Source organism: Ceratotherium simum, chromosome 10 (assembly GCF_057802395.1).
Source record: "Ceratotherium simum simum isolate JZ-2026a chromosome 10, ASM5780239v1, whole genome shotgun sequence".
NCBI classification, from domain to species: domain Eukaryota; kingdom Metazoa; phylum Chordata; class Mammalia; order Perissodactyla; family Rhinocerotidae; genus Ceratotherium; species Ceratotherium simum.
Window position 1 is genome coordinate 71,168,292 of NC_141909.1, and position 15,742 is coordinate 71,184,033.

General features: G+C 41.3%; 1 protein-coding gene across 1 annotated transcript in view; it reads right to left on the reverse strand.

Annotated features, from left to right (window-relative positions):
• Positions 1-1,315: 1,315 nt before the first annotated feature.
• The window catches only part of KL (klotho), a 45,222-nt gene continuing 30,795 nt past the window's right edge, over positions 1,316-15,742 (reverse strand). The window contains exons 2-5 of the mRNA XM_004435359.3: positions 9,485-9,995; positions 8,472-8,740; positions 2,156-3,257; positions 1,316-1,687 (exon numbers count right to left, since the gene is read on the reverse strand). Of these exons, the coding sequence (XP_004435416.2) occupies positions 1,350-1,687; positions 2,156-3,257; positions 8,472-8,740; positions 9,485-9,995 (2,220 nt within the window). The 3' untranslated portion in view covers positions 1,316-1,349. The remainder of the gene's footprint in view (positions 1,688-2,155; positions 3,258-8,471; positions 8,741-9,484; positions 9,996-15,742) is intronic.

A 15,742-nucleotide genomic window follows, 5' to 3' on the forward strand; every position in this document is an offset into this window, starting at 1 on the left:
GCAAGATTAGTCATATCTGATATGATATTGGTTTATCTTGCCTGATATGATATTGGCTTAACTATAAAACAAATATTAGGATCACCTGCAACTCCAGTGTAATAGACTTCCCTGTCTGAAAATCAGCAAGACTTATTTAAGGGGCATTAAAGGATAAGACCTAACTAGCCCTTTTCTGGAAATCAGTAGCATGTTTCAGTGTAAAAGTTCAAAGCAAAACTAGTTCAAAGCTAGTTCCACAGAAGTAGCAGCAAAAACATAAAATGGACCTCAGCAATCACAGAAACAAATCTTCCAGTGTTATCAGACCAAATGCTTCTGAACCTATTAAGAATTTTTAAATTCAATTCAAAGAAATTATGGCACCTTCTAAAGAACAGAAATGGAGTCACTCTTTGTAGGATGAGATATTATTTCGTTCCTATTCTCTCAGTAAAGAGCACCTCATTCATTCAAAGGTGTGCTCTAAAATAAAAGGGTTTATAATCAAATTCATCCTAGTGTGGCTCATAATAAGTGCTTTTTCCTCCTTTCCTCCTCCTCGAGCCACAGCAGTGTAATGCATTTCACAATTGGTTTATGCTTCCTGAAGATCACAACATCTCATGATTCACGTTTATTTCTCTGCAAACATTTAAAGTTCCCTACGTGCAGGCCCTCGACAAGGCCCCAGGGACACAAAGCCCTCAAGGACCTGGGGTTTAGAGAGTGCCTCGAAAGTCACATAAAATATAAAGTTCTGTAATTTGCTCTGCTAGGTATATCATTAACCACATATGTAAATTACTATTAGCAGCATTTGATGGAAACACTTTTAAAAGGAACGTTCATCCGAGGGCCCTTTGTCATCTCTCCTTTCTTGTGCCATCTCCCTTTTCAAGGAAAACTTGGTTCAACAGAGACCATTAGGCATGTCATGGCAGTTGAGACATGGTTCCTTGGGACTTAACTTTTTATTCCAACACTGCAATTACTACTTTAAGATAAATGTCACATTTAGGAATGGGCACAGATAAAAATATTCCTAATCTCGTCATTCAGTTTCTGTGAAAATGTTACAGAATGGTTCCCATTTCTCATGCTTTTGTTACAGACTGTGTTGGAGAAATGCTGGCCCCTGTCAGTTTTTTGATCACTCCCCAAAAAAGAACAAATCCAGGCACTATTCACATTATTCAGTATTCTGCAATCACCTGTGCACATTTCAAAACCTCTGTCATGTGCCACGAAAAGGTTTTCTAGAAGTCAGATATATGAAATCTACAATTTCACAACACTGAGAAGTGCAAATGGTTAACAGCTAATGTGTGTGCATAATTATTTCAAAATGAAGAGGAAAATGTTCAGGACTATTTGTAACTTCTTCTGCCTTTCTTAGAGTAGTAAAAAATAAGAGAAAGAGAAATAATAAAAACAAACAATAGAAAAGCTATGAAAGCCAATAAAGACTTTCGCTTATGAAAAAAGCTGCACTCGGTGCACAGGGTGAATTCTTCTGGACAAAATCTTCCCAGAGTTTTGGGACCCGGGAAGCCATTGTTGTCAATAATTTTCCTGTAATGTTTCACGGAAGGTTTGGGTTCAAACTGATCTGCAGCGTAACGATAGAGGCCAAACTTCGGAGCTGTGCGATCGTTAAATGAATAAGCAAAGTATCCACAAAGATTGACACCATCCAATATGTAGGCTAGAAAAACAGAAGGACAAAAAAATAGTTATTACAATATTTTGCACACAACACTTTACTTTTACAAAGCCGTGGTGCATCTGGGAAAATTTCAATACCATTTAATAAAACTTCAGACTTAATCAGAAAAGACTTCTTTTACACGAAAACGAATAATGTACTTGGGTTAAATCTTTATGTACATGGAGCAGATAAGACTGCTGTGAAGCCGTCTGAGATGGAAGACAAGATGGTCCACGCTTTTATAGGCCCAGAGAAGGTGCTAGGGATTTTCCAGCTCCCACTTTTAGCTAAACTCTTTTATCCCCATGGAAAATACTAGCTCTCTTGGACTTTCTCGGTGGGGCAAGGAATGGATAGCACTTCGCTCTGAGGGTGACAGTGGGTGTATCTGTTTGAGAGTTTCTCTCAGGTATCAGGCCCTCACGTGACATAACCTTCAAGAGACTGCTTTTTAGGGCTCCTTACCTTTCAGAGCTTCATTTACATAATTCTGCATGTAATACATCCTCAGCTGGTCTTGGGCCTCACTCGGATCATCATCGATGCCGTTGGATATGATGTACATGGGGAGGTCTCCATACTTTGACTTTAGCCAGTTCAGCACTCTGCGTAACCCCCAGGGCACCACTGCCACCTGGCTGGGAGAGTTGAGCCAGGTGATGTCCGTCATTTCCTGCACTTCCAGGTAATCATTATATTTCATTGGATCTTCTTTTTCCCAGTCCACGAGGATGGTGGTGTAATGGCTTAAAGCCAAAAAGTCAAAGGAACCCCGGATTAGCTTTTTTTCATCTTCAGTGAAATAAGGTAGAAGGAAATTGTTTCTTTGGTTCAGCCAGTCCCTCATCACAGGCGGATAATCTCCAGAGCCGAAAATGGGCTCGGCCAGCCAGCCAATGTCAAATTCCAAAACTCTCTCTGCCGCCTCTTTGTCCTCTTGGGAGAAAGGGCAGGCCGGTTCTATCCAATCAGCCTGCAAGGCTATAGATATTTTGCCTTTCTGAGAGCGCCTAAACTTTTCATCATACACGCGCCAAGCTAAGGCGTGGGCCTTCAGAAGATTGTGCCCCGCACTGTACGTCATGTTCCGCGTGTACGGCTCGCTCATCGTGATCCAGAAGTTGACGTGGTGGCCGAGATCGCTGAAGCACAGTGTGGCATACTCTGCAAAAGCCAGGGCGGTGTGGGGGTTCTCCCAGGCGCCGTGCTTGGCCAGGGCGCGCGGCAGCCCTTGGTGCGGGGCGGAAGGTCGCCACAGGGCCACCACGGGCGTGACTTTGGCGCGCACCAGTTCGCTGACCAGGCAGCGGTAGTAGTGCAGGGCGGTGCGGTTCACCTGGGACTGGTTCCCCAGCGGGAGGATCAGCGCCCAGTCCAGCGCGAAGTGAAAATGCGAAACGTGCATCTCCCGCAGTAGGGAGATTTGGGGCCGGATGGCAGCAAAGTCAACACAATAGGATTTCCTCTTCTTGGTCACAAGCCCGTCCACCTTAATGAGCCTCTTGCTGTGGTGGACATCCCAGAGGTAAACGTTCGGGTCGGTAAACTGAGACAGAGTGGTGTCGACCTACAGGAGGAGCGTAAGCGTTACCGTATTACGCATTTCTTTCTTTCTTTCTTTCGTGAGGAAGATTAGCCCTGAGCTAACATCTGTTGCCAATCCCCCTCTTTTTGCTGAGGAAGATAAGATTGGCCCTGGGCTAAGATTCAGGCCCATCTTCCTCTACTCTATATGGGGAGGCCGCCACGGCATGGCTTGGTGCGTTGTTCTGGGCCTGGGATCTGAACGGGAGAAGCCTGGGCGGCCAGAGCACAGTGCGCCAACTTAACCACTATGCCGCCACCAGCCAGCCAGCATCAATGCATTTCTTTCAACAAAACTAGCAAGCAAAATGAGCAAAAATAGAAAGCTTTCTAGCTGAAAAGTTAAACTGTTTTTCATAAATACTAAGTTCCTGAGGGGAAAAATACTCCACTTTGTTTTATGCACATTTGTTTTAACCACAGTACTCTCTAACTCTTGAACTGTTACTTTAATATTAAAAAAAATCTGAATTTTTTTGGTCACTTAGGTTGACAAACAATGAGTCTCACACACCTCTGGTCTGTGTTAAGCAAGCAGAGTACCTTTGGATGTTTTTCTTTTGATATAAGAAATCACTAATGATCTAAGACTTTCAAATTAAAAAAAAAACTAGACAAAAAAAGATAAAGCTTAAAACCTGAGTGAGTTAGAGTCAGAAAATGAAATATTTAAAATTAAATTGTGCTTCTTAAAATCACATTCTAAATTGAAGTCTGCTCTAGATAGAGGACATGTTAAATAAGCGTAATGTCACCTTTCATTGGCTTCAGTGTCAATGACAGAATTTAACAAATTCAACCTGACCGATGGTAGAAAGTGAAAGAGAATGTGGAAATAAAGAACGATATTGTCATTCATTCATAAAGGGATATTTTAACGTAGTTTTTAAAATTTTTCTGTTATTTTTTCTGTGACAATCATGACAACAATGGTTCTCAATCATCTGATATACAAGTCTCCAAAATGAAAATAGGTATTTAGGAAAAATAGACAAATCGTAAAATCAAAATCACAAAATCCTCCACGGAGGGAATGCAAACAGAGAGTCCAGCCCAAAGACCTGCTTGCCTAAGCCAGTTTTCTCCTCGGAAATAATCCTGTTAGAACAGGCTCCTTGGTTTGACCCTCTGTATAAAAGCAGGGGTCAGATAAACTCCAGTTTTGAATCTCTAGCAGAGGTTTTGTTGCATTTCACAGGCCTTTTGCAAATGAACTGGTGTTTCTCTGGAGGGGTCAGTACTGTGTTTATAAAGGAAAGTAATAAAAAACAGCGTGGCGGGGGAAATTGCTTTTTTGGAGAATTGTTCCTTGTAGATCACCCACGCATGCATTTCCCCTAATACTGTGGGAATGCTGGCAGAAGTATTTTTCCACTGTGATGCACCCACAAATCATGTTTCCTCAGCTTTGCAAGAGAAAATATTTGCATGCTCTTTTGAAGTGAAAGTGTTCATAGCTCGAAGGACTTTTTTGGATTATTTTTATAGAGCCCTCAGGTGACTAAATTCATAACTTTTCTACCATAATTGTTCCAGAACAACAGCTTTTATTAAACAAATCTGAAAGACTAAGGTATAATTTCTGGGAAAAAAATCTTTTTTAAAAATACAGGACATTGAGGAATGAGTATTTAGGCAAAATTCTATCTAATTTTCATTAATTTGTTGCCATTTCTTAATAAAAAATGAAAGGGGCCGGCCCAGTGGCATAGTGGTTAAGTTCATGCTCCGCTTCAGCAGTGCAGGGTTTGCGGGTTTGGGTCCCGGCATGGACATACACACCGCTCATCAAGCCATGCTGTGGCAGAGTCCCACATACAAAATAGGGGAAGATGGGCACAGAGTAAGCTCAGCAACAATCTTCCTCAAGCAAAAAGAGGAAGATTGGTAACAGATGTTAGCTCAGGGCCAATCTTCCTCATCGAAAAAAAAAAAAGAAATAATAAAGTTGAACTTTTCAGGAGGAATGGGTATAAAGTATGTATTTAGTATGTAATAGAAGAAACTTCTCTTAACAGTGACCAATGTTTAAGAAGCTCTCTGTCCTCAGTATGTAGCAGCTTCTGAACCTATCTTTACTATGGGCATTAGTGGTCATGGGAAAACAAACCTGTCAGCTGGGAAATTAGGTCCAAGCACAGTGACAATCCATGTGAATAAGCGTGAGATCAGTCTTCAGGCAGCTGGTGTGCTTAATGGAATATTATTTTTAAAGTTTTCCAGGCAAAATGCATGCCTCATTAATATTAAGAGTTTGAAATACTAGCCAGGAGGGAAAAGATAAATTTCAATGGTTTAAAAATCACTTCTTGGGACTTTAATATAATATATTAAAAGTATAGAGTACTACTTATAAACTAAAACACACACACACACACTCTTCAGAACTGACCTAGCAAAAAACTAGCTTTTACTGTGTCAGTAGGAAGTTAGCTTGGGAAGGGCAGTGCCAAAATAATATAAAGCTCAAGGCGAAAAGCAGAAAGAAGAAAACAGCAATTGCAGCCTTTTTCCACTAGAGAGCTTCCAGAGAAGTTCAGGTCCACCGTGAGTTTGAGAGTGACTGAATTTTGTGTTTGGCTGGTTCTGCCTAGGAGAGGACTGGGGGGCTCTGCTGGTGGAGAAGTAGGGACCCTGAGCTGAAGAGCTAAAAGGGCAGTGCAACCTGAGAGAAAAGGTCCAGTGGCTGACAGATCAAAGTCTAAAACAACTGCTTCTGAGGAGCAGAGAAAGGAATTCTCTCCCCAGCTTCCTTCCTCTTCACTGCCATGCTCGCTGCATCAGACCCGAGTTTCTCTTTTCTCTCAAGGAAACAGGATGTACTCTTAAAACCTTCTCACTACTCACCAGTTCCCAAGGCAAACATGGTCCTTGGATGGGAACAGAGCAGGAGGGAAAGGCCTCCCTCCAACATCCCCATGCTTCCCTGAGTTCACACCTCTGCACAGAAGGGCTGGCAGAGACCTCTTCACAAGGGACTGAAGTGGGAATTACCTGCCCAGGCTCTGGCTGCTATCAGAGATCAGCGCGGAGCATGAGCCCTCAATGACTAGGGGCACAGGGCCCAGCAGGGAGCTGGGCACGGCAGAAGGGCAGGAGAAGAACAAGGACCAGGGACCATCCGCCCCAACCCCACTAAAGGGGAGGAAGAGGGAGGGACTGTGGAGGCCGTCTTGTCCCTTCGTCCCTCTCTCCCTCACTCCTTCTCCCTCACCAGCACCACTTCTGCCCCTTCAGATCCTTCTTGAACCTCACTGTGGATCCCACTTGCAGGAGAGAAATTAGGATAGGGAGGTTCCAAATAGCAGTGGGCTGAGGAGAAGGAGAGATGGAGGAGGGAGGAAAACCCCAAACTGGGCAGGGTGGAGCCGAGACTTGCTGCACTCAGATAATCCTTGCAAACACGATGTTCCTCAGTCGCCTTTGCAATGTAAGGATGGGATTTAAGTTCAAGACTCCTCCTAAAACTAACTAGATGGTCTGAAAAAGACATAAGCATAATACAAACCAGCAAAAAATGTATTAAGGATAGTGTCAATTTATTTCCTTGTAAATAAAAGATTTCAATTTGATATTTACAAGAAAACAGCAACTCATTTCAACTAGAAGGTCTTTCCTCAGATCCAAGCATTCTTCCAAATACTTCTTTTGAACTGAAGGGTAACAGAAAACGCCACCACCAAATATGACTGTAGGAGTTCAGGGCATGCCACCCAAAACATGCTCCTTGGGTATATTGATTATTTTGAGCTGCAGGCACTTGAAAAATAGCAAATGCAGAGAAAGGCTTTCTCTGAACTCCCCTTATCTGCCTAAAAGACAGGTCCTCCAATAGGAACTCAGTTGTCATAAATCCCCTCCCGGGAGTTTCAAGGAGTTTCGTCAACCAGGGAAGACTGACTCTTGCCACAGGAGAGGAGACTAGAAGTCAACTTTGTCACAGACTATCCACCTCCCATCTGTCCTTCCAAGGGTCCATTCATCTTTCCTAAAAATCATTTACTCTCCCTTAAGAGGCCTATATCTTCCCCTCCCCTTTCCCTATTAAGATGGCAATCAGGCCTGGATTCTAAGCCACCTTGGGGAGTTACTCATTTTTTTCTGAGTATCTCCCATGTATACATGAGGTATACATGTTACTAAATTTCTGTTTGTTTTTCTCTTCTTAATCTTTTATTACAGGGGTCTCAGCTAAGAACTCAGAATGGTCGAGGGAAAGTTATTTTTCCTCCCCTACAGAACCAATGGATTGGCTTGAAGCACCCAGCATGCTAACTCCCATTGCTTGTCTATGATACTGAACTCTGACTCTGTCTTGATCTCTATTTTCACACTCAGACCCTGTTCAGCAACACCCACCACCACTCTGCTCACTTACCACCACGCTCTGTTCACTCTCATATTATCTGTGTCCACCATTTTCCCTCAGTAGACTCCTTTGACAGCAGGGGTCGTATCTTACTCATCTCAGTGTGCACTCCCCTCAACCGAGCACCCCCAGCAACTAACACAGGGCTTTGGACACACTAAGCATCTAATAAGTGCTTACTAAAGTATTCAGTCAAACTCTAGAAAACAAATTCCTTTACAATTGGGGAAATTAAAAATGATATTGAGGATTAACTACACAGTGAGTGCTCAGTAAATTTTGGTTGATCATCTTGAAGACCTTTTTTACCATGTCAATGACTGTTGCTAGAAATGACATTCTGATCAGTGAACAATTGGAGCAAAGGCTTTTATTCTCGAGGTATTTCCGCAGCTTGGGAGGAGGGGTCCACGGTTATGCATCAGGAGGGCTCTTCCTGATGTTCCTGCCTCAATCTCAGCAGCTCCACTGAGATCTCAGATAATTTGGGGTTCTGTGTTACTTCTTGTCTATGGAAGAACTCAATTGCTTTAAAAAGGATTAAAAACCACCGTATTAAAAGCACTTTATCTTTTTACTATCTTATCTTAAATATTCATATATTTTTAATTCGTCCCCCTTCAGGGCTGATTTAAAGTGCAAGGTGAAGGTAGGAAGATTTTTGGAGAGAATGGTGCAGGATTCCAAACTGTGCCCTGGATGTGCTCATTAAGGAACCGTATTTGGCGTGAAGAACGGACAATGTGCCATGATAACCTAATAAGGAAGCACTACTTACTAGTGACAGGGCTTGGTGAGACTGCTGATTGGTTTTGTCAGCTGACTTACTTGAATGTAGTTGTCAACAACTCCCCAAGCAAAGTCACAGGGAAATGTCCCTTCTAGGGGCTGATTTTCAGGTAAAGGAGGGAAGCCATTTTGCTCTATCAGCTTTTGGTAGAACAAGGCTGAAGACTTCGGCAACAACTTTTTATCCTGGCTTAGAAAGTCGACATAGAAGAGTCCACGTCTGATGCTGTAGCCTCTGTGCCACTCGAAGCCGTCCATGAGGGACCACGCCGTGTACCCGATGACGTCTACCCCATCCAGCCTGATGGCTGCAGAGGGAAGAGAGGACATGAGCAACGTGAGCCTTCACTGGGCACTTGCTTCATGATTCAAGAGCATTTGAGGGTTTTACTACTCAAGGAAATAAATCACATATAAGGCTTATTATTTGGTAAACCAATGACTTTTCTTACCGATAAAAGGCTCTACTCAAACCTAGATAACTCTACAAATAAATGTCTTCATGACTGGCTTATCTCCAATATGTTTTTATTCGGATTTCCCTCATTTCCAGTGGGTGCTCTTTGGGCCTGGGAAGATGTCTTGTTCCACTTTCTATCCTAAGCACTAGCATTGTGCCTGATGCAATAAGTGAGTAGTCTTTAAAAGCATGAACTGCTTACTATTTTCTCCAGAAAAGGTGGATATTCCTTTTTCTTTGAAAAGTGTTTTATTCAGTACAAGCAATAAGAACTCCAAGACATATACAGAGATCGAGATATCTAGGGATTTACTTAATTCTTAATATAATCTAAAAATCTAGAGTAGTAACTCTGAAAGTCAAGTAATTTCACACATTATAACCCAGTTTACAAAATGAGTTGAAAAAATTAATTTAAGTTCCTCAAGGCCCCAAATGAGAAAGGTGTTACATAAATGCATTCCTGCTATTGCCAGAATGAATTTCTACGTTATGATTAAAAACTATAAATTCACATAGTTTATTGCAGATCTCAAAGATTGTTTTTCCAGTGGATTTTGGCAGGAAATTAGAATTTTATCCCCAATCCTACCTTTTAAAGTTTCCATTATGAATTTTTTGAGGTAATACATATATTTGGCATCATCTCTCTTGGTGGTCCCTGAGACAAACCAGCCATTTTCCACAATAAATATTTGAGGATGGTTATATTCAAGGTCAATCCAGGAAAGGAGTTGCCTCAGACTGGGAGATTCTAATTGGCGGAACTTCATGTGAGGGTCCAAGAGTTGAAAACTCAAGGTTGGCCCAAAGGAAAGAGCAAAAAAGTCAGCTGTTCCCTTGATGAACTTTTTCTCAGATTCAGTAAAATCAGGGAGAAGAGATGAAAGATTACTCTTCATGCTCTCAGGATAGTCACCATCAATAAATATGGGTTTGGCAAACCAGCCTAGTACAAAGTCAAGAGATTTTTGACATTCTTTGATGCTATGGTTGGTCATTCTTCGAGGATTGATCCAGTGGGAGCTTAGGGCGATGGACACCCGGCCTCCCTGAGTCGGACGGAAAGAAGTATTGTAGAGATGCCAGATTTTGGCATGAGCCTATAAAGAGAAAAACCATGGTGAATTTATCTCTGATTGTCAGGAGAAATATAATACATATTTGAATTCCCAACGCTAATTGTATCTGTTTCTCATCAGGCCTAACCTAGTGACTAACACCACAATGTAAAAATCACCTGGAACCAATAAATTATTTCCGAGGTAGGTCAGCCCACAGTGAGCTGCTACCAGGACTAAAATTATTTCCATTGTTTTTCAGCAGCCAGTGGAAAAATGTGAATTTCTTGTGTTGAATGTGTAGTTATTATTCATACTTTGAAAAGTTAATGAAATAAAAATTCGTTATAATACCTTACTACTTAATTGACTTTGGATTACGTACTTTTTAATTAATAGGCTTCATGAAAAGAACGAATCTCACATCTGTGATCACACCAGGAATTTCTAAATAGGATTATATTTCTTTTATCCTAAGAGACTGGAAGTTTTCAAATTGACTCAAGTGTTGGAGTCAATTTAACATTTTGTATTCATCTCTCATAGCTAAAATTCTACCACATGTCCTCACAATCTTTGTCCTTCCCCAAGAAGAATCAGTGCAATAAATTAAAGGACCAACTCCAATATCTAACCTTGGTCCACCCTCTAGCACTCTGGGACAGTGCTGGCTTCCCGCAGGATCCAGGGTGCAAGGCACAAGTCAAGAGCCAAGAACAGCTAAATACAGCTTGGAGGAGATGAGCTCGCCATAGGTAGTCAGCACTCAGCCGGGGGTTTCCTACAGCAATGAAATGGGCTTTGCTTCCACAAAACCAACTTTATACTCCCATAAAATCTTACAGACTTCTAATAGCTTATTTTCATTTGTTTCCTCTTTATTTACAAAGAATAGTAAGAATTATAGGCTTTTTCCTCCCTTACTTGAATTGTTTCTCTTTACTTTTGATTACCTTGATTTACTTTCCTTATTTTTCTACAAATGCAAGTGCTATTTATCAGCCTTTTACTCCCCTAATATATCCCCTTTGAAAACTGCATTCTAATTCTCTGTTTGACTCATCTTCTCCAAAATGATCAAGCCAATTTTCACTCCACTCCCTGGGCCTGAAGAAGTTCTGTCACTCAGTATGCCAAATGTCCTCTTCATTTTTCCTAAATATTCTTCTTGTGGTTCATTTCAGTACAGGCATCCAAGAATGGCCTCATCCCCATTCTTATGAGTTCGGCCAAACATTTCAATGGAATATAATAATTTATATCTAACTTTCAGTTTTAGTTTCTTAGTAAATATCTACTGTTTCATTTCAGTGAATGCATTTTTTTCATGACCTGAAGCAGCTATCTACATGCTAAGAAGGAACTGGAGAATAAAACATTGATCAGAAGAACAGCGGCATTTGCCTATGTGATTCAAGAAACTTGGGCTTAATCATGCTGCTGGCTTTGTGATGTCACCCACCCTTTTCTGTCTTCCTTGCTTCCACCCCTCCCTCTCTCCCATCCCCATTGACAAGAAATCTCATCACGTCCTATAACAGTCAAACAAAAAAGAAAGGGAGCAGTCCAGGCTAGTACTCAGGATATTGGACAAGAGGACTCTCCTAATTTGGTCCAATTGCATCCTACAGATAGTCATGTCCTCAACCTAAAAGACATACCTCTACAGAACACGTGCTGTGATGGGGAGAGTGGGGGGTCATCAAGTAGGAGTGAGAGCAACCCAAGAACTTCCTAATCTGGGTCAGTTTTGCAGGTAGCTGAAGTAAGAGTCATAGAATAGAATTGTCTACAATCATGGACCATTGTTCTAACCTTGAGTACCTCAACATGGCTCAGAGGGGATCTGGTGAGGAAACAAATGACTTAGACCATACGGAAGTACACACGTGGTCTTTGATATCAGATAAAATTCCTACTCTATCGCTTTTAGTTATGTCCTACTCTATCACTTTTAAACCACATTACTTAACCTGGGAAGGTAAGACTAACTTTCCTGTGTCTCTCACAGGGCTGTTATGAGGATTAAATGAGATAATTTATGTAAAACATCTAACACAGAGTTTGCATACAGTAGGGTCTCCATGAATGCTTATTCCTTCTCTCCCTATAGGATGAGCAGAACGAAAAAGAAAAGCATTGAAGATAAGGGAAACACCACCTGCTGAGGAATTCAGCCCATAACCAAGATGTGATGTGGTGACACAAGCTGGGGTTTGGATTAGAAGAGTCTTAGGTTTGGATCCCAAGTCCTCTATTACCAGTGAGCCTCAGTTACTTCTCTGCACAAATGTGAATAGCATCTATTCTCCTGTAGGGACATTGTAAGGATTAAATGATATGATGCAAGTGAAAGTGTCTATTAAGTAGTTGATTATTTTAGAGAATATAAATTTGCAGCATTGGCAAGTATGAAGGTTAATTTTACGTGTCAACTTGACTGAGCTAAGGGACCCCCAGATAGCTGGTAAAACAGTTGTCAAGAGTTTAGCTAAGATACCCGATGGTATTGCTGCCTCAGCATCCATTTTATTTGGCAAAACAGCCAGCAGGGACCTTAAACTGACACTAGCCCCTCATGCAAGCACATGCTCTGGACAGCAGCCAGCAGAGCCACAAGTAAAGGTCAGTTCCTGGCATGACTTCCCCAACAGCCTGTGATCAACAGTCTCCCTGCCTCCTAGGGCCCTTTACATGAGACCCCCATGAGGCTTACCAAAACCCCTCTTTTGGTTTGAATTGGCCAATCTGGCCTTAGCCCGGGAACCTCAAAGCACTGCACCCACAGACCCTAAAAAGGCATGTGTCCCAGGCCCTGTCTTTCTCTCTGTCTGCACTCTGCCTTAACCTCCCCATGTGGCCGCTCAAGGCATGCCATTTATGTACTTCCTCCAGGACCTATAGAGCAACAAACTTCTCTTTCTCAATTTCTCTTGTGGTCTGTTGTTGAACCAAGGATCACCATGTGGCACCCTGTGCTCCACTTAACAAATGTTAATTTAACAAAATCATAACAACATCATTTCTGGGTGTATCTGTGAGGGTGTTTCTGGAAGAGATCAGCATTTGAATTGGTAGACTGAGTAAAGATCACCCTCACCAATGTGGGTGGGCATCATCCAATCCATTGAGGGCCCGGATAGAACAAAAAGAGGAAGGAAAGGTGAATTTGCTCTTTGATTGAGCTGGGACATCCATCTTCTCCTGCCTTTGGACAGTGGCACTCTGGTTCTCAGGCCGTTGGACTCAGACTCGGACTTACACCTTTGGCTCCTCTGGTCCTCAGGCCCTCAGTTTTGTACTGGAAATACATCACTGGCTTTCCTGGACCTCCAGTTTGCAGACAGCAGACCGTGGGACTTCTCAGTCTCCATAACCACATGAGCCAATCCCTCATAATAAATCCCTTTCTATATATCTATATATATCCCATGGTTCTGTTTCTCTGGAGAACTCTGACTAATACAGAAAGCATCTTAGATGTCACTTGGCTTAACCACTCACCTCACTCCAAAACTCCCACTTGATCTGTTATTTGACTGCTCTCCACAGCAGCCCAATTTGGTGGTCATCCCATGCATGGCATCTTCTCCAGGAAGGCGCCCCACCCCACCACCCACCTGCCACACTGAGCTGCACGTCCCTCCTCTGGGCACCCTCCAAGTCTTAGGCACACTTCTCTTACATCACTTACTGCAGGTAATGATGTCCTTCCCCAGACTGAGCTCCCTAAGGAGTTCCCTCATCCCCTCCCTGGCACATGGAGGCCCAATTGTCTGTTAAACTGAACTCAACTCTGCTTCATCACCTCCTCACGAGGCAGTTCACTCCATTTTCAGATGGTACATTTGAGTAATCAACTACTATGAGGCAAGGTGTAGGAAGGTCACCATCTAGGATGTTACAACAACTGAGGATGATTAATAAGGAGATGGTTATGTATGATTTTGCACTGCTTTCTAATTATTCCAGGTATGTTAATCTTATAAGCTTGTTATCTTAAGATTGAGATTTAATAAAGCTATTGACAAGGACTCAGGGAAACAATTAAGAGTATGAGCAAGAATGTTCATCTAAATACTATTTCTAAAAGCAAAATATTGAAAATAATTGAAAGGTTCAATATTCAAATAAATTTACACTCATAAATGCATGTTTTAATACATTATGGTATGACTAAAAATATTCTACTATTCAGACATTATAAATAATACAGAAGAATGTCTATTAATGTGTAAAAAATGTTTCTAAAATACTAACTGAACAGAAAAGGTTACAAAGCAGTAAGTAGAGTTTAATAACAATATGTACATAAAGATCTGGAGGGATTTATAACTTGTTAAAAGAGGTTTTGCAGCAGCAGTGTGGGTGGTATAATTCTCTTCGTTCTGCTTTTCTATATTTTTTTCATTTCCTACCATACATACGTCTTGCTTTAGAGGTAAGAAAAAACTTAAATTCAAAAAAGGAAAATAACTCATAGGAGCTGGATGGTAGGTCCTGCTTGAACTGTCCTTGAAAGCAATGATCTAATTAACCCCTGCCTAATGGTTCTCTAAACTACCCTACTGTCTCTGCCTCAAATTCCAAGTCCCAGGCACATTGAACCCTACGTGAAGTTCTGAAATCCCCTAGGCTTCCATGCTTTACTAGGTGCAGCTCTCTCATGTTACTCCCAGCCCTTCCAGCCTCACCCTCCTTCAAACCTCTGCACAGACATCACCACCACCAGGAATTCTTCCCTGACATCTTCTCTCTCCCCACCCTTAAATGTCCATTCCATATGTCTCCACAGTTGGCCTCTACCAAAGACCTTAACCATATTATGTTACATTATTTAAGTGCCTAGATTGTGTTTCAAAGGAATTGACTAGGTCTTTTATCTCTCTATTCTCAGATTCTAGCAAAGTGTTGGGTCAGAGTAAATATTCAATAAACAAATATGGAGGAATGAAGACTGGCAGTAAGAACCAAATCAAAGAGTCTGGGACAGAAGCAAACATTTTTCTGAGCCAGAGCAGGAAAATTCTCTCATAAGATACCTGGTTGTATTTTATTTCTAAGACCTTGAAAGACAGAGAACTTTCAGGCACATACCATTAAAAAAAATAAATTAGAAGGAATTTGGCTTGGTAGCCCTCTGAGAATAATACCATGTTGTGTCAAAATGTACTAATGATCCAATTTGGGGAATAAGACACTATGATATGTGATATCCTCCTAACTTCTTTCCCAGCCTTGATGTAGATTTTGAACATTCATGACTCAATTTATGAGGTTAGCATAACCTTGATGGAAAAATCTCCCAAAACACATTACAAGAAAAGAAAATTAGAGACCAAATATCCCTGAAATATATAAGCAAAAATCCTTAAAATAATTAGAAATCCAACATGATAATATTAAAAAAATGCACCGAAAGAGAGATGGGATGGCTATACTAATATCAGATAAAATGTACTTTAAGCCAAAAATCGTTAAAAAAAGACAAAGAAGGACATTGCACATTGATAAAGGGGTCAATCCTTCAAGAATATATAATAATTATAAACATATCTGCACTCAACAAGAGAATCCCAAAAGTAATGAAGCAAAAATTGATAAAATTGAAGAGAGAAATACATAACTCAATAATTATTGTTAGACACTTCAGTACTCCACTTTCAATAATTGATAGAAAATCTAGGCAGAAGATCAACAATGAAACAGAGGCCTTGAACATCACTATAAAGCAATTAGAGCTAACAGACTTAGAACATTGCACCCAACAAGAGCAGAATACACATTTT